Source organism: Podarcis pityusensis, assembly GCF_964106645.2.
Source record: "Podarcis pityusensis genome assembly, chromosome: 5".
Lineage (NCBI taxonomy): Eukaryota > Metazoa > Chordata > Lepidosauria > Squamata > Lacertidae > Podarcis > Podarcis pityusensis.
The window spans coordinates 69,862,439-69,883,565 of record NC_138032.1 but is presented as its reverse complement, the minus strand read 5'-3'; the positions used below and the strand labels follow the sequence as shown (position 1 = coordinate 69,883,565).

At 44.7% G+C, this 21,127-nt stretch overlaps 1 protein-coding gene across 1 annotated transcript; it reads left to right on the top strand.

The window, feature by feature from the left end:
- Window positions 1-459: 459 nt before the first annotated feature.
- On the top strand, window positions 460-19,837 carry LOC308476804 (microsomal triglyceride transfer protein-like). Its single transcript, XM_081004670.1, has 18 exons — window positions 460-926; window positions 2,482-2,669; window positions 3,378-3,512; window positions 5,562-5,669; window positions 6,253-6,369; window positions 6,867-7,006; window positions 7,764-7,914; window positions 8,223-8,380; window positions 9,198-9,366; window positions 10,403-10,510; window positions 10,640-10,852; window positions 11,992-12,206; window positions 12,904-13,004; window positions 13,216-13,337; window positions 14,133-14,354; window positions 15,091-15,215; window positions 15,796-15,966; window positions 19,674-19,837. The coding sequence occupies exons 1-18, from the start codon at window positions 860-862 to the stop codon at window positions 19,822-19,824; spliced, it is 2,661 nt and encodes an 886-aa protein (XP_080860796.1). The 5' UTR covers window positions 460-859; the 3' UTR covers window positions 19,825-19,837.
- Window positions 19,838-21,127: the final 1,290 nt, after the last annotated feature.

Sequence of the window (21,127 nt, the reverse complement as noted above, 5' to 3'; positions counted from 1 at the left end):
CTGCCTCCAGAAGCCATTCGGTTCTTGAGGCGAAACAAGGATGCAAAGTGCATGCGGTTTGCACATTCCTCTGCGATGGAAAGCCTGTTCTGCAAAGGGACTGTTCCTCCAGTGTCAGGGAAACACCTAAACTTTCTGTGCCGCCATGTGATCCCTATCAGTGATGCCAAATTTCATCCAAGCAAAGGCAGTATCGGGTCTGCCTTTCATTCACTATGAATAATTTCCTCCCAAACAATTCAATTCAGCGTGAGGAAAGCCTTCATACAAGCTAGAACGGATCTCGTCTGGCTGTGTTTGCGCATGCATATGCATGTGTGTGCTCGTTCCCCCAGAAGCGCATTCACAAAGCCAAGCTTCTTCCTCCCTCCCAGCCTGCCCTTGAAGTAACTTGATCTTAGAGGCTGGAACACTGAGCCCCTTGAAGTTGGTAAAGAGGAGAGAGAGAGGTCTGCTTCTTAGTGCTATGCCTGCTTCCTCCAGTTTCCCTCTGGAGGAGGAAGGTGAAGGGGGCCCCTTTGCAGAACTTTCTTACAGATGGGGGCTGATGGGTAGGGAATAGAAGGACTGCAAAACAGGAATGCAGATTCCAAAGGCTCCGCTTCAAAAGTCCATTGCAGCATTCATCCTCAGAGCTTTGGTAAATGTTGATCCATCACATTCCAGGCCCTGAGTATCTGTACCTTTTGCTGCTGCTGATTAATCATTTGCCTTCCCGGTGATGTGTAATTTGGGGATAGGAAGCAAGTCAGGGCTGGCTGCAATATATTGTGAATCTCGGCTCGAGGGGTCTTTCCCCACCCCCTTTTTGGATTCGCTGCCCATCCATGCATTTTGATTTGCGCACACAATCTGCACCATGAACTCGCCGGCAGCTTCAAGATACTGCTGGCTGCTTCTCTTTTTCTTTCCCTCTGCAGCAAAAGGTAAGAGAGACAAGGCACTGGAAAGCTCAGGGGGAGGGCATGAAATCTGAAAAATATCTCACTGAGGTGAGTCCTGGTTAACTTATTTGCTCGTTGGGATTCTCAAGCTCAAAGGAGGGAAGCTGTGAAAAGGATCCCCTTCTCAGTCCCATGTACAATTTATTGGCATGGCAACTATCAACCAGTGGATCCTGAGGGGCAGCTCTTTGTGACTCAGATTCAGGCTCCCGGATCCCAGAGCCTTGCCTGCAAATTTCCCTGAGCACCTGTTGTTTTCCACATGTTCGTGGGAAATATAAAATTAAGTGGCACGGAAAGTATTTAAACGTGACTTAGCTTTCATAGCTACCAAACGGTCAGTGGAAAGCTGATCATGCTCCCCCCCCCAACCCATAGCTGTCAACCTTTCCCTTTTATTGTGAGGAATCCTATTCAGAATAAGGGAATTTCCCTTAAAAAAAGGGAAACGTTGACAGCTATGCCCCAACCCCATCCTGGGATCTGCTATGGACTTTTTGCAGAATTAAGGATGCCAAATCAAAATGGGTTATGAAATGTAACTACTTGGTTGCTATGAGCATTCAAATGGTGTGTTATATAAAACAACAATCATTTTAATAACACAACATATTGGACCATCCTAGCGTTTGACAAGAAGGATCTTTAAACCCTACAATTTACGGTGGCTTAAATTGGAGAGAATCCATATTAAGACGATTCAGATGTGGTACACCTCAACCAAAATTAAATACATTTTTAAAGCTATTGGCAACAGGGGGATTGAAAATGATCAACTCTAACTGGACTGGGCTGATTTCCCCCCACCCCCCATTAAGCTCTATGGCTGAAATTCTAAATATATTTTATGGAAGTCTCATCCTATTCAAATCATTGGAACTTACTTACCCGGTGTGGATCAGGAATAACAAATGTCCATTAATATCTGTAATAGTGTCTAAGAGCATCTTCCTGCAGACATGGTAATATCTCAGCAATGATTGTTACCTCTTCTATTTAAAATAGGGGTGGGGAACCTGTGACCCTCTAGAGCCTGCTTGACTACAATTGCCATTATCTTTAACCACTGGCCATGCTGGCTGGGGCTGATAGGAGTTGGAGTCCATAAAAACAGAGGGCCACAGGCTCCCCACACTCTATAGGAGTGAGCATAATAATTGCACTGCCCCTCCAGAATATTATGATACTAATCAAAGCCTATGACAGATAATTACACAGAACTATACTGATCTAGCTGTTCCATTTTCTGCCATCCAGCGTGACTTTCTCCTACCTCTGTCCAGCTGTTCATGGCATGAGAAGGAATTACAGTGCACATGATAAGAGCTTGATATTCCATCCTTGGGGTGACATAGGACCAAGCCACATTGCCTTAGCAAAGGGGGGTTGTGAGGTTGGTGGGGAAACTCAACTGGTCAGTATTCTTGGCGTCCAGCACCTCCAACAAATTCATCCCTTCCTTCTCACATGGACCAGCTGAGACTCAGCATCTTATTTAAAAGTGTTCAAGTGACTTCAGTGTAGGACTCTTTTATAGAGAACCTGGAGGCACCATCTTTCAAGTCAGGAATCCTATACCAGTACCGCTACTCACTGGGTGGCCAGCTAAGATATCTGTCAAGGCAATCTTTGCAAGGAAGCAAGCTGCAGGCTGAAGCTCTGGTTGATGTGCATCTCGTGTGGAGAAATCCCAGCAATGCCGGGGAGCACCTTCTCCAAGTCCAAGTTGGTGACGTCTTCATCCTACAATGGGTTTTAAACGATTGAGAGGGGAAACACTAACCAAAGCCGGAGATTTCATTAAGCATGTTCAGATTGTATGTTTCTCCTGCTACTGCTGGGCTTCTATTCAGCACTAGAACTGACATTGCTCACTTAGAATGTTCACCTAGTCTGACCAATAACTCAGGTTGATCTGGAAATGATCATCCTCAGCTAACAACCCTCCCCGTTCCCTGCCAACACTATCTGCACAGACGTCGAGCAAAAGAACGTTGCATATTATTTTATACACTGCAAGCACATAGTTGAACTATGGGATTCTTTGCCAGAAGGGGAGCTCATTTCCACTAACTTAGATGGCTTTAGAAAGGGATTGGACAAATAATTAGCATTGTTATTAAAAGGGGAGTAGAGAAATGCAGGTCTTTTTCCTCAGGCTAGCCCTGAGTACATAGAATAACCAATGGATACTTCTCTTGGAGACCTGTTCTGTTTATAGACACTTAGCCCCACTACTTTCAGCTGGGAGAAGAGAGGGACATCACTGTGTGGTGCATTTACAAATAACTTGTGGGATAGGAAAGCAAGAGAGAGAATGAGAAGGGGTGCCATCTTGTCCCCTTCAGACCACCTGGCCCAAAGGTGTAACTCTGAAGGACTGGGGAGGTGGGCAAAAGTCTTAATTTTCTTCTGCTCATTTTGGGAACTTAGATGCATGGCCTACAACTCCATCATGATCCGGAACAAAGTAAGAGTCAGACGGATAACAACAATCAACCTGCCCAAGTTTCACTGAACACTACAGAACTGGAGCAGCCCGTTTTCCTGCATTGGAAAAATGGGAAGGTATGTTAATATGAGGCAGACCTTTTGAGGTAAAGGCTTGCTCACTTTTCTCTCCAATTTCAGCTTCATGCAAGGTAGCCAGCATCGCCAACAAGGATGTTTATACTTTTCATTGTCATTAGAAAGCAATTAGTGGCGGACAATTGTCTACGTTTGCCTAAGAGGAAGCTCCCTTCAGAAACCACAAGCACAGCTTTCTATGGACTAGTGGCAGTGCCCAAGTAGTATCAGGTAGTATGCCAGGTATTAATACCACTAATAATGCAATTGTGCAAGCCAAGGAGGAGATGGGAGTGACTGTACTACCCAGCCTGCTTCAGCCAGATATATTTCACAATAAATATAGGATAGAACTAATATTGCGTAAGGATACAACAGAAGCCTATGCTTTCATATTCCGGTGTACATTTTAAAATGTTCCAGTTCTCAAATAACTTTTAATCTATTTGTCTACCTTTTCTGAATCTTACCGAATTTCTGTGTTCCGGGGTACAGTGTCCCATACCTATGCATAATGTAACGATTTTATGCGTAGTGTTGCTTGTTGAGACTCATGGAATTGGAAGGCACCTCAAACATAATTTAAACCCTCTGCCAATGCCAGGTGCAGAGGTGATGCAAGCTTATTTTGTAAAAGGGGAATAAAATATAACATGAAATGTAAACCTATTTTTCTTTCCCACAAAAAGAAAATTAAAAGTATAGGATAGGGCTAATGGTGACTACAACACATTGATATTGACTAGAGGCTTGTAAAGGATGGTGCTCTTTTAGTGCCGTAAATTAAGTTAATAGAACATCTCAGCTTCACCCTTACTTTACATACAACTAGAATGTTCAGCAGCGTGAACAACACTTTCTGGAAGACATGCAGCTGGCTAGATCTGCTTTTGCAGATATTGAATAATTGGCCTTATCACCCAGCCCATTATAAATGTACTGTATTGGCTTTATAGCCATGTATCCTTGGCTCGACAACCACCACGCTGATGGGAAGGAGAGAGAAACCAGATTATAAGGTTTGAAGCCAACGAAACACATGAAACCATGAGATGCACAAGGCCATGATGTCTTTTTCAAATGACACAGGTTCACATTAAACCAACCACACTATGGGAAGGTTCACACCTGCATTTAATGGAACTAGAGCTGAGCCAAAAATGGTCAGACTGCATTTTTCTAAAAGCATTTGAGACTCTCTCTCTCTCTCTCTCTCTCTCTCTCTCTCTCTCTCACACACACACACACACACTCATTCACATCCACAACACAGAAAAAGAATGGTACTCTGGAGAATTTTCTTCAAACACTTTTCACTATTTTCTTTTGGGCATGAAGTTAGGTCACTAACCTTTCTTCACAATCCCTTGGAATGATACTAGGTTCAGGGAGTTCAAAATGGTGACTAAGTTGCCACTGCTGAAACTTGAAGTGGGAAACACCGGGGTTGGGGGGGGGGGTAGATAGGAAAAAATAAGTTGTTCTACTGCCACTGCAGGTAGAAAACCTCCCTCTTGAGAAACCACTGGAGAATTTCTCCTCACCCTGGAGAAATTTGGTGGAGTACTTAGCCCACCTACCGTACTCACAAATTTCAAGAGGTCGTCTCCACACAGCTCTGACTTAAATGCTTGATAATTAGCAGCTGAAGTGTGTGGATTGAGTTTGCTGGAAAAGCATTCTGTTTTGAGGAGGTGCGTAATTTCTATCCGTGGTGTTGAACCTGGGATGGCCTGTTCACCTCTGAGAGTCACAATTCATCCTTCTGTTGTCTGAAACGTTGTCTGGGATACTCCAAAGGTTCCCGTCATTGCTTTGAGTTTGGGGCAAGTTTCATGGAACCAGATTTTCCTACCATTCTTATGGGTGCCAAAAGAAGCAGCAGCAGCAGATTTTCCTACCTCATGCTGCTGTTACTCATTATCAAACTACTGATAGCCCACGAGGAAGAGAAATGATGACCATTTAGTTCATGCACCTCTTTCTGCTATCCTTGGTCACTTTTTTCCTCAGATTCCCTCTCACCATGGCCTTGCTTTCACTTTGCAGGTTGAAGGCATCTATGAAGACCAAGCTGGAAGCCCCTTAACTTTGGAGCTGAAGAGAGGCCTGGTCAGCCTTCTCCAGTTTCAGACCCACCCTGGGACAGTGACTGAGGTAAAACAAGGCTCTTTCTTTCTTTCTTTCTTTCTTTCTTTCTTTCTTTCTTTCTTGCCACTGCAGCAGCAAATATCCTTTTACTCTTATATAGTGTAGTACCTAGCACCTTTTACGTCTTCTAAAAAGTGCTCTCACCCGCCACAAAATAAGGCCAATGATTAAGGAAGCGCCATGAGGGTTTATTTCATTGTGCCTCAACTTCATAATCGGCCAGTTCTGCTCATGTAGCCACTCCACTTTTTACGTTTGCAAAAAATCAAACACTAAGTGCTTTCAGCATCGATAAAGAGCGTTTGTGCATCTTGTGTAAGAATCATGGAATTTGGAAAACATTCTCCTTGCCCTTTTGCAATGGTGGATGGGAGCTGGAGGGCCACAGATCCCCCACCATTGTTACAGATGAGTCAACCCACCAGAATCCCATTTATTGCATTGTCTGGATGGAGTCTGCAGCATAGTCAGAAAACATCTGTTCCAGCCAACTCCATCACTGGAATAGTAAAAAAGACATTTGAACCAAACACAGGACTAATTTAGCATCCACTATTCTACTCCTAATTTTCCCATCTATGTTGTTTAGGATGACATTTCTGGGAGCTGCCCAGTGACCTACACAGTCTCCAAGGATTCTGTTCTGAAGACAAAAGACCTACATGGCTGCAAAAGAACAAAGTTTGGATTCAGCTCTGTTAACAAGGCAAGTTTGATAATTGCATCTCTATCCATTTTCCAGCTTTCTCTAACCACTTTCAAAATACCAGTCTATCCTGCGCCTGAAAATTAGTGGGTTTTGATTTCAAAGTCCATGTAGAACTACTTTTCTTAGGCTGATTCACTGTGCAATATTTGATGAATGCCATACATAGAGTGCACATTAAGTTCTCTCTCTCCCTCCCACATGTTTGACATTTTATCAGGTTTTTATATGTGTTGGAAGCCACCCAGAGTGGCTGGAGCAACTCATCCAGATGGGCGGGGTATTATTATTATTATTATTATTATTTGCACTGAGGCAGCAACATTATTTTCCCATAGGCAACCACTTACTGGGGTCTGACTTCTCTTTGGAGGAAAACCATTGGAGGCTAATGACACTTTATAATATTTAATAGCAAATGGTTGATTTTAGTTATCTAGTTACCTGAAGAGGTGGAGCCAGGGTCTAGTGAGGAAATATTCATCTTCTTTTTACAGATGTTTGGAGTCCTGTGGCAACCTGTAAGTAAAAGTCTTTATTCCATGGAAGGACAGCTCCTCAAGTCCGCATTGTCCGAAGAAAGTCATACAATCTCTCTAAACCTGAAGTCTTCCGTTGGAGTCGATATCACCTCCAGGTTGGTTCTGCGCTGCTACATTCAGTTGGCCTGGCACACTGGGGGTGGCAAATGGTGCCTTCTTTGGTCAGAATTAGAAAATGGAGTCCTGTGGAATCTTGATTTCCTTGGAGTTGAGGCCAGAGTATGAGGAGAAACCTATAAGCCCCAAACAAGTGGCAACAACGTAGTATTAATGGCCTCCTCACCGTTTATATCCCATGTTTCCTTCAAGGATCTTAAGGTGAGCATACACAGTTCCCCCTCCCTGTTTTATCCTCACAAACTTGTGAGGGAGGTGAGGCTGGGAGACTGATTGTCCCAAGACCGCCCAATGTTATTCAAGGCTGAGTGGGACTTCAACCCTACTCTTTCAGGCCCTGGTCCAGCACCCTAACAGCACTGTCTCTCCCATTTGCACAACCTGCAAAAAACACCAAGGAGTTCACCTGAATTCATATCTGTTTCATTCAACCACAGTAGACCACTGTGTGTCTGGTGGAGCTGCTAGGAGGTCATGGGAGTGTGGCCAATGAGTGTTAATGAGGACGTGCCCAAGTTGTTCTGGTTTTCTCCTCTTGCAAGGATACTGTGGACACTTGAGTGTTGCATTTTTACCAATACTTTGCACCTAACTAAACTTAAAAGTGCCTTACTTTGGTTCAGAAGGGGTCCCCGCTGTCATAATTTCAAATGTGAGTCCATGCCACACAGTAAGTTATGTTTGTGATATTTAAAGATGGAGGCCCTTATCAACAAGTGTCTTTTCACTCCCCAGGCAACACCTTGAACTTGTGACTCAAGTGCCTGGATCAAAAGAATTACCTGGGGAAAGTCCTCAGGAAGCCCTGGCGGCTGTGCTGAGGAAACCGCAACCCATTAACATAGTGAGCGACCCTGTCAAAAGGACCAACACCCAGTACCCATCTGTGAGTGGAACAGAAAACTATTGCTTTTGTCTGGATTTACCCATTTTCTGTTTAAACTTCAGTGTAGAGGAGGCCCGATCAGGAATTATTTAGAGCTTTGAGACCTCATCCCTTGGTTTCTTGGTTCACAAGGTGTGAAAATAGCACATAGCTTGTGGAGACTGTTTGTCAGGAAGGAGTTCTGCAAATTTCCGTTTTTGGAATCTATATCAGCATACACTGCTGATATATATTGTTATGAAGGAGGATGTTTGTGTGTTTTAATTTCTTTCTTTCTCTCTCTCTCTCTCCTCCTCTCTCCCTTTTAGCTCAAAACCTACTTGAAAACACTGGCTAAAAAGAAACGCAGACTGGACCTCTCTGAGGCATCAACCACTTGGCATTTTTGCAAAGTTGTCCAGATGTTGCGTGATGCCAAGAAGAAAGACATCCTGCTGTTGTTGAAGAAAGCACCAGAAGAGATGGCGTAAGGAAAGAGATGGCAGTGCAAATGAAGAATTACTCTTTCTCAAGAGTAATTATTTGTGGAAATTATTTGTGTATTTATTTTAAAAATGAATTTTTTACTCAGAACCTTCTAAAGGGATGAGTCAGGGTGGTCTGCAACAATTAAAATCAGATGACCTGTTTGCTAAGCACCTTTCCTGATTTGTTTGCACACAGTTTGTGGGGAGATTCAAGGACACCTGCTATTCGTTGAGCATTTGTTCTGATCAGTTTGCAGGAGGAATTTTGTGGTACATTTCTCTATCCAAGCAATGGATACAAAAAAATGCATTTTATTAGGGTAAAGTGTGCATAAAAGTGAATATAGTAACGAAAGTAATATACAATTGCATTATATTAGAGAAAATGGCTTTGCAGAAAAATAAATTGTTGGGCAAAACTGCATGCAAGAACATTTATGTTAGGAGACATTTGAATGAAAGTGATTGTTTTTTCAATTAAAAAGCCCAGAAAATTCACAAACAAACCAACAACAATAACAACAAACTGATGTGAAAATATGGAGAATGGAGAATATGGAGAAAATATGGAGAACTGAAGAATGGAAGGATGAGAAACTGAGTAAAACAAAAATTGATAGATTTGCCCATCCCTTGCTGTCACACAGTGTGTGGCGCTGATATTAAATTTTGGGTCACCTGATGTCAGATGCCCATCTAATTTATATACCGTATCTATAATTTGCACCTGTCCTGTTAATCCTGGGTTCTCTGCAGGTCTCTTCCTTTTCTTCCAGCACACCTGATCCTTTCTATCCACCCCTTCCCACCTTTTAGGTCCTTCTACGTTGAAGCTGCAGTGGCTGCCCATTCTACAGCTTCCTTGATGGCCCTGTCCGAATTTCTCAGTTTCGGGAGCAAAAAGAACGCCGCCTTGCTGGAGAAGTTTTTCTACGCTGCAGCCTTCTCCCCTCGCCCTTCAAAGGAGCTCTTGCGTCTGGTGGTAGTAAGTAGAAGGCACTGTGGCTTATTTCTCTGGGCCTTTTCTTGCGCTTTACTTCACCCCTTTTATTTATGAATGGATGTCCCTGTGACGTAGGATGGACAGAGATTTAGATCTGGACGTAGTTTGACCTACCTACCTCACAGGGCTTTTGTGAAATTAAAGGGGGCAGACTGCTCCCTTTTTTTGCTGCCCTGAGGAAGGAAGGAATTTGAAAATGTGAAATGCATGAATGTGACATTCTGGAAACCTAGAATTCACTAGTGATTTTCTTGGGCTTGTTCACACACCTGTGCACTGTACTTGAGTGCTCAGCTCATGACAACTCTCAGGTGAATGTTTAAGCTGGCTCCATTGAAACAAGTGATGTTTGAGTCGATATCCATTGGTAGCAAATATTGGCAGTGATTCATCAGTGGTGGCTTCTTCATATTTGCAGGTTAACACTCAAGCTAGGGGTGGGGGCATCTCTGTTCCAGGAGCTGAATACAAGACTCTCTATCTAGCCCATAGGACTTTCCCCAGACCACACCCCCTCTCCCTAAGCCACACCCCCTCACGCATCCTGCTTTGTACCCTCCTTAAGTGATTATGCCTAGCTGAAAGGTATCCTTGAACCTAGATAAGGACTCTTGCTTGTCTGGATGGAGGATACAGAGAGATGTGTGAGTGTGTAGAAACTGGTGCACAAAAGAAAACAATCATATTCGTTGCTCTACCTACTTTTGCTTCTGGCCTTGCCAACCAACGTTTCTCACGCACGTGTGAAAAACCTGCATGGAAGTCCGTGTTCGCATAGGTATTTTTGAACACGTTTTCTCACAAAATATGCATCTCAAGCCATCTTCCGATACATTTTTTCTTAAAGCGGCAGCTCAAAAGGCTTGTACAGTGCCAAGGAAGGCTGTGTTCTGATCCTCCCAGCACTCCCAAGAGGTGTGGATCAGGTCATTCCCGACTGGAATTTGCAAAAACAAATAAATCAAATCAAATTTCTCAGGCAACTCTATGCTATGACCGGTCTTCATTCCTCTTCCAGGATAAGCTGAATGGAAAGAAACTAGAAGCAGCCACCTGGGAAACGGGGAATATTGTAATCGGCAGCCTGATTGGCAAGCTGTGCCAAATGAAACTGTGTGGTCTTCAAGTGAGTTGACGCCCGTCCAGTGCCGTGTTCTACTCCCACCCACCCACACCGAGGAAAGCTCAGGTTGCGGATGTTGTCGATTTAGTGCCCACCTCCCTTTTTCTTGTGTCTCCCATGTCAAACAAACAGGAAGTAAGACTTGAAGTAGACTCCATCGTGCAAAGGCTCAAGAACACCAAGAAGGACTCTGAGAGGGTGATTTATCTGTTGTCCCTGAAAAGTGCTCTGCTCCCAGAATCCATCCCCATCTTCCTGCATTATGCAGAAGAGGGCTCTGCCACGGTCTCAGCCACAGCCCTGAATGCACTACAGAGGTATTCTGCACAGCACATCTCAAGCACGGTATGGCACAGTCTCCGTTACTTAAAGAGCATTTCCCAAAAATATATCTTCTTTTTTTTCTATGTAAGCTTTCATCAGTGAAACATTCTAGGTCCTCTTGTGCCAAGAAGGGCTGGGTTTATAATTTGTCCACTGCCTGATATCCAACAGAAAATAATTTCACCAATCCTCTGTGGTTTTTGGAAGTTCCTCCACTTCTGCTTGGAAGGTCATATTCCTCCTTCTTCTCCATCTCCCCCTACTGGTGGGACCTGGAGATATTCTGAGGCTGGACTTTGAGACAGACTCCCCTTATTTAGTGAGAGTCAAGGGTCACTTCCATACCATACATTGCGAGCACTCTTATAATACTTTAGCAGTCATGGCTTCCCCCAAAGAATCCTGGGAACTGTAGTTTGTTATGGCTAGGAGACCCCTTAAAGGTAAAGGTAAAGGGACCCCTGACCGTTAGGTCCAGTCGCGGACAACTCTGGGGTTGCGGTGCTCATCTCGCTTTATTGTCCGAGGGAGCCAGCGTACAGCTTCCAGGTCATGTGGCCAGCATGACTAAGCCGCTTCTGGCGAACCAGAGCAGCACACGGAAACGCCGTTTACCTTCCCGCCAGAGTGGTACCTATTTATCTACTTGCACTTATGACAGGCTTTCAAACTGCTAGGTTGGCAAGAGCTGGGACTGAGCAACGGGAGCTCACCCCATCACAGGGATTCAAACCACCAACCTTCTGATTGGCAAGCCCTAGGCTCTGTGGTTTAACCCACAGCGCCACCTGTGAGGGGACCCCTTACAGGCCTACAATTCCCATGATTCTATGGGTGAAGCCATGACTGTTAAAGTGGTATAAGAATGCTCTCAATGTATGGGTGTGAAGGTGACCACAATTGATATAAACATATCACCCTTTCAAAAAAAAAAAGTGCATATGGAATAATCCTCTTGTGACTGTACCACTTCACAATGCAATTAAGGAATTACATGACTAAGAGCATGGGGGAGACCCCTACACATAGAAAACTAGCATGTCAGGGATAAAATTGTAGCTTGGGAAGGTATTTGGTTTCATGAATGACCTCTGTACAAACCTAGTTGGTGAATGTCATGCTAAAAACAAACAGACTGTGTTCAATTTCTGCGTTGCCAGGTTAAAATGGCAATGAAACGCATATTCCATGAAGTGCACAGACGCTATCCAAAAATTTCAAGGCTGGCTGCTGCAGAAATCCTGTTGAACAATGATCCCTTGCCAGAGGACTTCACCAATATCCTGTTGGCCATCAGAGAACTTGAACCAGAAATGTCAAGATTTCTGCTGTCAAAAATCCAAAGCATCGTACACTCTGGTCATCATCCAACCAGGTAAAAATATCCTTATATGATAATATTCAGTTTGGGCTTGGGGAGAGATCAGAACAACCCCACTTTCAAACTGGCTTTTAGGAACATGGCAGACATAGGCATTCACAGGGTGTGGGGCAAGGGGAGGCAGCACCATCCCAATGAATCATAATCCCCAGATTCTCAGCTTTCATTTTTAGGAAAGTGTAAGGGTAGGACTCAGTGTAGCACTAAGTGAATGTTTCTGTCAGTGAAAGGATTTCTGCTTCTCCCCCTCTTCTTCCCCAGTGTACCTCATAAATATATTTTAGGGGTTCCCCTAACAATCTGGAGCAAGTTGGGAGAGTGTGGGCGCATGCACGAGAGGAAGTCCCATTGCACAAGCGGAAATCCTTGTGCTGACAGGATGCAGTCATTTCTAGCATTTGTAGCACCTGAACTACAAGGCAAAATGTACTAGCACTGTTCTTTTTTTTTTAGTGAGAAATTAACCTCTCTGCCCACCCCCACCCCCACGTTGTGGGTGTCCATGGTCACAGATTTTCTATATTATTCTAAGGAATGCACTCCTCCTTCTCTGGATTTACCATATATTTCACAAATGAATTTAACCTCTTCCAAAATGGCAGCCAGGTTCCCCAAACACAAGTTTACTCTCCTTTGCAGATATAGTCCATATCACACACACCTTCCTGGTTTTGTTTTGTTTTCCCCACAGGAAGGTTGCTAAAGAGGTTCTTAATGATCCGCAGATAAATAATTACTACTTCCTCTCCTCTGAAGCTGGCAGCTCCATCTCCTTCTCAGGACCAGTGACAGGTAACTTTTTCCCCTCATGCACTAGGCAGCCATATTTTCTTGCATATTCTGGGGCGCCACTGAAGGAGGGGCCAGACCACATGTTCAGGCAGTTACTTCCCATGTTGCCACGCTTTTATTAAAACCTTTGGAAAGCTGTTTGCTCTCTTCATGCAATATCCCTTGACCGTGATGTGAAGCTATGTGTCTCTTTCTCGGATCTCCCTTTCAGCAACCAATGACACTCTCTCTACCATTGGCCTGGATCTCCTGTTCTCAGACATTGGCATTCTGAGGAAGAGCACCACCAGTTTCAATATCCTAAGCCATGGCTACCAGCTCCAAGCAGCTCAGGTATGGTGCTTCCTATTGCGCCATTGTGGACTTGGCTACATTAGTAAAGAAAAAACGTTTTATATGCGTTATGACACTGCGACACCATGTGGCACTGTGAAGTCCCATCTTTCGCCAATGTGGCTTGGTATTTTCCTCACACCAGCCCAAATCCTGAAGATAGCTGCTGAGTGATAATTGGCTCAATGTCATAGTAGGAGACCTGCTTTAGGATGAGGGGCTGAGGCCTTGCTGTGTGGTGTATAGAAACATCATTACTCTTTTCCTCCCTTTATTTAGGAAAAGGGAGCTCTCTTGTTGGGAACTAGGGCAGGGTGGGGAGTACACATCTTTAAATATCTGAAAGACCAACTCTTTCCCTAAGATAAGCGGGGGGAGGGGACCCTCTTGGTGGTTCCACCACCCTTAGAGGTTTAGGTGGGTGGTGGTCCAGGAGAGGGTATTCTTTGTGACAGCCCCTAAATTGTGGAACTGCCTCTCCATGGAGGCACAACTGGCAACTTAATCATACAGACTTTGGGGGATGCTGAAGATGCTCCTGGCCTTTACTCTAGCCTTTGACACCTGAGACGTGCATTTTCAGGGCCCGTCCTTTTTCAAGTGTGATATTCTTCACCCTAAGGTTTCAGGGCATACAATAAGTAATAAATCAAAATAATAGTAGTAGCAGCGTTAATAATAACAACTACAACAACAACATAGAAAGAGGAGTATGTTCTGAAGTGGTGGTCTAGTGCTGCAGAAAAAGGAGTAGTCCTGAACATCACACAGACTTTCCCATCTCATGTATCCTAGGTGGCCATAGAAGCAAAAGGATATGAGGGCATCCTGGGAGGCAGCGCAGCCGACGGAGAAGACGAATTAATGGCCGGCATGTCTGCTGCTCTGCTTGATGTCCAGTTACGGCCAATCACTTTCTTTGAAGGATACACAGATCTGATGTCAAAGTTCTTCACGAGCTCAGGAGAACCCACAAATGTGGTCAAAGGGAACGTATTGCTGATGGACCATCTACAGGTACCAGCCCCTGCATACCCATGTACACTGATGGCATAGAAGGAATTGTCATGGTGGGACCAGCCCCCCCCCACTCACACCCACACACACCACGCTGCATTTGTTTAAGCCATGTTGGAACCAAAGCACCAAGAACAGGTCCTCCCATGACAGTTGGTGCCTTCAGGTAGAACACCAAACGTTCCCAGTGCCTGAAGTTTGATATATTAGCCTAAGGACATCCACCCTTCAACTGACAACATTGTACATCTGCATTAGCTTTCCAGTCACCCATGTGCATCAAGAGTACTGCTTATGGGAAGAGGTGAAGAGCTGCACCCATAAGAACATCCCATTGCTCCTGGTGCCACCACCTTTGGAGGCTAGCTTGGTGAGCTACAGGAAGCAGGACTTCTTTGTGTAGGGCTATTTAGCGGGGCTCCTTGATCAAGGGCTCTTATTCAGTCCAGTCTTTGACCATTTGCCATGTTGGTTGGGGCTGATGGAAGCAGCAGCCCAACCCCTGCTGGAGAGCACTACATTTAAATCCCTGATTTAGAGAAAGATGGGCTAGGAATGTGATTGCAGTTATTACTGTTTTGAAGCAATGAGCACCAATTGTCCCCTGCAGACTAGCTGGGGGGGGGGGGGGACACCTGTACAGACAAGATGTACCTTACTCAATAGTAAGCCCCATTGATAAGCCCATGATAAGCGCTTGAACAATCCAGTAAGTGAATGTTACTGTGCTGCATAGGCAATCCCACTTCAGTCTGGTTTGCAAACTGTGATCACTCTCCGAGGAGGACTTGGGTTAGATGTTTCAGCTGACATCAATGTGAATTTGTGGGAGCAGGAGTTCAAATCAGGCGTCGAAACCAGGTACGTGTGAGTAAGAAGTGGATTCATCTCTTAAGTATGATAGACCCTTACCCAATACTCTGTCAAACACTGGAAAATTCGTAGTGTTATCCCAACTCAATAAAGCCCATAAAATGACTATTTGATTGTCCAGCATTGCTCTCTGCATTTCAATCTCCATCCCCGCATGCAAATTGCTGGACATGCTTTCTATGCTGGGACAAAGGTACAATTCGGAGTCTGCATTGCCCCTTATATCAACCATGCTAAACATGCACTGTTTCAGACACATCCCAGTTTACTTCCATGTCCAAAATGGCACCTCTGGTCTTCAAGCCAAAGCAGCCAGATATGTGTGTCCTTTGTTTTCTGGGGCCAAGCAGTTGCATCAATGCTATTCAAGAGTCATAGCACTTCAGATGATGACTCTTGCTAAGAAGTAGCAGACATCAACTGTTTCATTGTGGGGGGTACACCTGAAATAACTGATCAGAGACGGCAGGACTTGGTGCAAATCAAGGTTAAAACCAGCTTTCCATTGCCAACAATAGTTAGCCAACTTCCTTGAAAAACAGTGCTCATTTTCCCTCTCCAATTACAGGGGCGCACTGACCATTGATTTTCAAGCAGAACTGGATGCGCCATTTTTTCAAGCCACAGTCAAAACCCAAACAGAAGTCGAAATGGCCACAAACTTCAATACAGCTGGAAGTGTTTCTACCATGCCCGTGCTCATGTGTCTGCAGCTTACAGAAGAAGAAGTTGCTTACAGGTGAGCTGTAGATCTCAAGCACCTTCCATAGCTATGGAATCCAAACCAAGGATAATGTCAAATGTTCTCCAATTTTACAACACCTAACTTTCTCCCAAGTCACAATGGCTTCTCCATAAGGGGCACTGGAGCAGGTGGTGTTCTTGACTCCCATATATCCACACAACCAGAGCCCTGTCCAAGAATGCAAAACTCAACGACCTCAACATTAAGGAATCGCTTGCATGGATAACAACCACCATAACAGGTCAAATACAGAGAAAAGTTCAACTCAGCATATCACACTTTTTGTGCTAACCATTTTTCAGAGTCCACCTCATAGTCTGAGCTTCCAAACATATAACATACCAACCACAGTTTGGAGCAAGGGACATTTTTCAGTCCAAAGGCTGCATTCCCTTTGGATTACCCTTGAGAGCCACATGGCCAGTCGTGCGTGGGGCCAGAGCAGTTAATGTTGATTAAGGCAGCTTTCTACACACATAAGAGGCATTGTCAGGGTTCAAGGAGACATTCCAACCAGGCAAAAACACTCAAGGGGAAGTGTTGCTGGAGAGAATCCAGAGAAGTCGGGGGGGGGCTGCATCTAGCCCTCAGCCTGTGGTTTCCCATCCCTGAATTATAAAGTATGAGTTGGGCACAGTAGTCCTCCATGTCTGTTGGCCATCATTGCTGTTGATGGATATTGCCTAGATTCTGTTGGTCAACATTGCTGCTGGTTAATACTGGAGTCTCTACCAAATCCCTGGCCAAAGGCATACCTAGGGTCCCTTGCACCCCCAGTAAATCTGCCCCCCAAATCACTTTACTGTGGTGCAAGAAGGACAGGAAGCTCCTCCCACATTGCATCTCGCTGTGAATGCGGTATTGTGTCACCACACGCATATATATCATATCCTCCATAGTCTGATAGGCATCTGTCCTGAACCCCTGGCCTACCTGGCAGCAAGTCAGTTATGTCAAGTCCCAAGGTCAAAGTCCGGGGGCCAATCCACACAAACAGAGTCCAAAGGTCAGGAAACACAGTCCAAGTAAGCCAAGTCTGAAGTCCAGCAGTCAGAATACAATCCAGAGTCAACCCTGGAGGACCAGGAGCCTCCAAGCCAGGGCCCAACCAACATGAGCAGTTGAGCAGACACAACACCTCAGCTCTGCTTCTCTTTTGTAGTTTGCCTGCTGATTGCAATATCTGAGCTTGACGAGGCAGGTGACCCTCACCTGTTCCAAGCCTACTCCAGCTGAGGAATCACAACCCTCCTCCCAGAACTAGCAAGCCCCACCTGGCCACCTAGGGAGCTGGGCTGTGGGCCCTTGCCTGCCTCAGCGTCTGGGAGTGTCCCTCCTGCTGCTCGCTACACCTCAGAGCCTGCCGTGTTGAGTCCTGCTACTCTCGTTCCTGTGCATGGACCCCCATCCCCATGCTATCCTCCATCACCCTGCAAGTACTTCCTTCCCCATCTGCTGCTTGCCCTGGTGTGCCCCAGTCCCGGCTACACACCTTGCCAGGGTTCTCTTCCTCCTTCCCATCGCCCTGCCAGTTCATGAGAGTGCCTGTGGCGGGGACTAGTTTCACCAACCCCTAGGTATGCCTCTGTCCCTGGCTACTGCAGCGCTTTGGTTCAACTATGCCATGAGCTTAGCTGCCACTTGGGCTTTGTAAAAATGCAGAAGCAACAGGCCGAGGGAAGCTGGGATAGCCTCTCCTTTTAGAGAGCCAAATATTTATCGCCCTTGTCTTCAGCAACAAGCGATAATGAGTTCCGTACCCACCGTTTGAGCTGAAGCTGGTTCTCTTAAAATAAATCCACCATCTAGGAAGGTTGCCGGGAGGTTAATGGAAGCCTTGGGCAATGCCAGACTAAGGAGCTTTAAGAGGTGCTGCCCAAATACAAAGAATGCAGGCTTATCTTTTACAGTGTTATGGCGATAAATCCCTTCCTTAGGACCATAACTACCGCATCTTGTGCCAAGATTGATTTCCCACCAGACATAACATCACTGCTCTCTTGTGCTCTCGTCGATAAATCTTTCATGGCTGCCTCTTGACATAAATAGACCCAGAGCAGGTTTCGGGTGCTGTGTATGACATCCAGCACAGATGCACTTGGCAATGTTCCCAGGCTTCATCCAAGCTTGTGAGACAGAGCCTTTGCTTGTGTAGAAGAGAATGGTCTTGGCATATCCGTCTAGTTCGGGGACATGAGACAAACTTTGGGACAAACAGGTTTGGAATTGGCACTAGGGAGAAATCAGAACTATGTCACGTCTTCCGCCTCTTCCATGGAGGTCATATGCTCTCAGGTTTTGATATTGTAGAACTCATTTGTAGAACTTCCCCAAGGGCCAAACCTTCAGCCTCTTTGCCTGACATGCTCCTACAAAAGGCAAAGTGCAGATAGGTTCCAATCCTATATACACTAATGGCAAGCTCATTCTCCAATTGCGGATCTTTGGGCAGAGAAGGTAAATGCGATGCCATCCACATTGAGAGGAGAGCTTTCCTAATTCACGCTTTTTAAACAATACAGAACCTGAAACACAGCATCCCATACAAAAAGAAAAAAACTTCAGTGATTTTTGCAAGGCACTTCTTCAGCCAAGTAATATGTACAAATCTGTGTAAAAAATTTTTAGGGAAAATAACATTTACAAGTGCCTTGCCAATTTGAGTGTGAAAGGCAAAATTTCAGACAAATGTGGGTATATTTTTTTTTTAAAAAAGCACTGATGAATTTTCAGGAGGAGTTTTTGCAAAATTGTAGAAATATGTAGATTTGAATCTGGGAAAATGAGAACCTGAAAAGAACCAAAATAGACACTCCTAGCCCTATCCTGGAGTAGCCAAAACATCATCACTCATGCACAAGAGAGTAAAATCAGCAGGCATGGAGGAACTCCCAAAGTTTGCAGAAATACAACAAATATTTAGCGCAGAAACTTGGGGGGGGGCATAAACTGTTCGGTAAGGAATGAGCAATGCTCAGTAGGAATGGAATATTAACTGGGAGGATAGAATGCAAGGGGAGGGGGAAATGGAATGGAATATCCTGGGAGAGGGCATGCACCTCTTGAACATGTGCTTTCTAGGCACAGGGGAAGTGGAAGTGTCTATGACCCCTTAAGCTGGTTGGCTAGGATCCTGAACAAGAGCACATTTTGTTGCAGGTCCCATATGTTGTAAATTACTGGGAGTTCTTGAGAGTTTTCAAAGATTCTACTTTTCCTAGTATATTTGCAGAGGAGGAAGGGAAACTGGGAAGGCTGTGTGTGTGTGTGTGTGTGTGTGTGTGTCCTGTCTAAAGGCTTATTGAGGCTGCATTCACCATCTGAGGTGGGAAAAGTACATTTTTAAGAATCCCTCCAAAAACTATTTCGTAAAGATGTTAAGAACCAGCTATTTTTACATACAATGAATGTCTCCCAAAGCAAGTCTTCCGGGAGCGTATAACGTGAAAATAGTTTACCTGAATATGTTTTCTTCAGTACCAGTTGGTTTAGGTAATATTGTGGAAAGGTGGTATTTTCAGGCCATAGGGACATATCTAAAGTTACCGTAGTTGCATGGATGACTTGTCCTAGAGAAATGTGGGGTTCTTTTGTATGTCTGTACATGCACTCATTGAAATCCCAGAAGCCATCCTACAGATACTAAATGCTAGGTCAGATTGATTTCACTGTTTGTTGGTTGTGGTTTTATTTCCTCACAGAGAAATCTTCTCGGTCTCAGAATCCTCTGCAAATCACAGCACCACTGTCCGCAAAGGGAGATGGACCACCATCCCTGGGCGTGAGCTTTCCTTTCACAGAGCCAACTCTGAAATGTGCAGGATCCTGCTTGCAGAGACAACGGAACAATAAAAAGCAGCATCCATATGTTGTCACCTTGTACTTGCTGTTCCTCTTTTCCCACGCACATCTTATACCTAGGCCAAAGTTTAAAGTGTGCAAGTTCCTGGTCCCTTTTTTCCACTTACATTCTTATTCTGACAGAAGTTTTGGATGGACCAAAACAGTACATCACAGACAACCAGGTTGCAAATCCTCCACATTTCCAATCTCAACGAATGCTGTTTTGTGCCATATTGAGTTGCTAAGGTGGTAGTTCAAACGCGAGAGTCAAGGAAGGAACTCTCGCCAACATTTTTGATCATTTCACAGCTTCTTTCATATCAGCCCCTTTACATGGGATAGCTCAAGTTTGGCTCACCCTGCTAGCCCATTCTTTGAAATGTTCCCCTTTGTTCTTTTCCAGCTTCTGCTGCAGGGCATTGGGGGAGAAAAGATTGTGCTTTACTGTTTGCTATCGGATCACCTTTCTGCAACAACTGCTGGTCCTCTGCTTTTGCTTCTGAATAAAAAGGGCTGAATAAGCTTTCAGATAATATGGGGGGGTGATTCCGAGGTTTTCAGAAGTATAAACAAGAATTAATTAAGGAAGGGGAGAAAATTTCAATTTTTAATGCTGTTCCCACTAGAAAGACACCTCCATATTAGAGCCCTATTTACCGTATTTTTTGCTCTACAAGACGCACCAGACCACAAGACGCACCTAGTTTTTGGAGGAGGAAAACAAGAAAAAAAATATTCTGAATCTCAGAAGCCAGAACAGCAAGAGGGATCGCTGCACAGTGAAAGCAGCAATCCCTCTTGATGTTTTGGCTTCTGGGATAGCTGCGCAGCCTGCATTCGCTCCATAAGATGCGCACACATTTCCCCTTACTTTTTAGGAGGGAAAAAGTGAGTCTTATAGAGCAAAAAATACGGTAATTGCTAAGGCTGCAGTTGACAACCATTTGAATCACTGGGAGACTTTGCCACTGACTTTGCCAGGACCTGGTCTGTATCCCGTTGCATGATCATCAAACAACGTTGTGTCTCAATTCCTAAAGGAGCCTGGCCATTAGATCTTTCCAAACTGCTGACATTGAACTCAGAAATAATAAGTCCAGCAGTGACCTCTAGTGGTTGCAAAGTGTATGCAACTGAACGAGTGCCTATGAACTAAAACAAAAGCCCTTGTACCCAAAGGAAGGATGTCAACTTCTTTTAGCAATGAGCAGGGGGGAAATCTCAGTAAACCGTGTGGACATGAAACCCCTGCTCACTCACCAACAATTTTCAATGGAAGCAAAAATGGTGAAGGAGCGAATGCTAATGTTTT

Excerpts from the sequence above, each read along its gene's own strand:
- LOC308476804 (XM_081004670.1), top strand. The coding sequence starts at position 860 with ATGAACTCGCCGGCAGCTTCAAGATACTGCTGGCTGCTTCTCTTTTTC. Across the intron at positions 6,370-6,866 it reads GATTCAGCTCTGTTAACAAG|ATGTTTGGAGTCCTGTGGCA; the intron begins GCAAGTTTGATA and ends TTCTTTTTACAG. Across the intron at positions 12,207-12,903 it reads TCTGGTCATCATCCAACCAG|GAAGGTTGCTAAAGAGGTTC; the intron begins GTAAAAATATCC and ends TTTTCCCCACAG.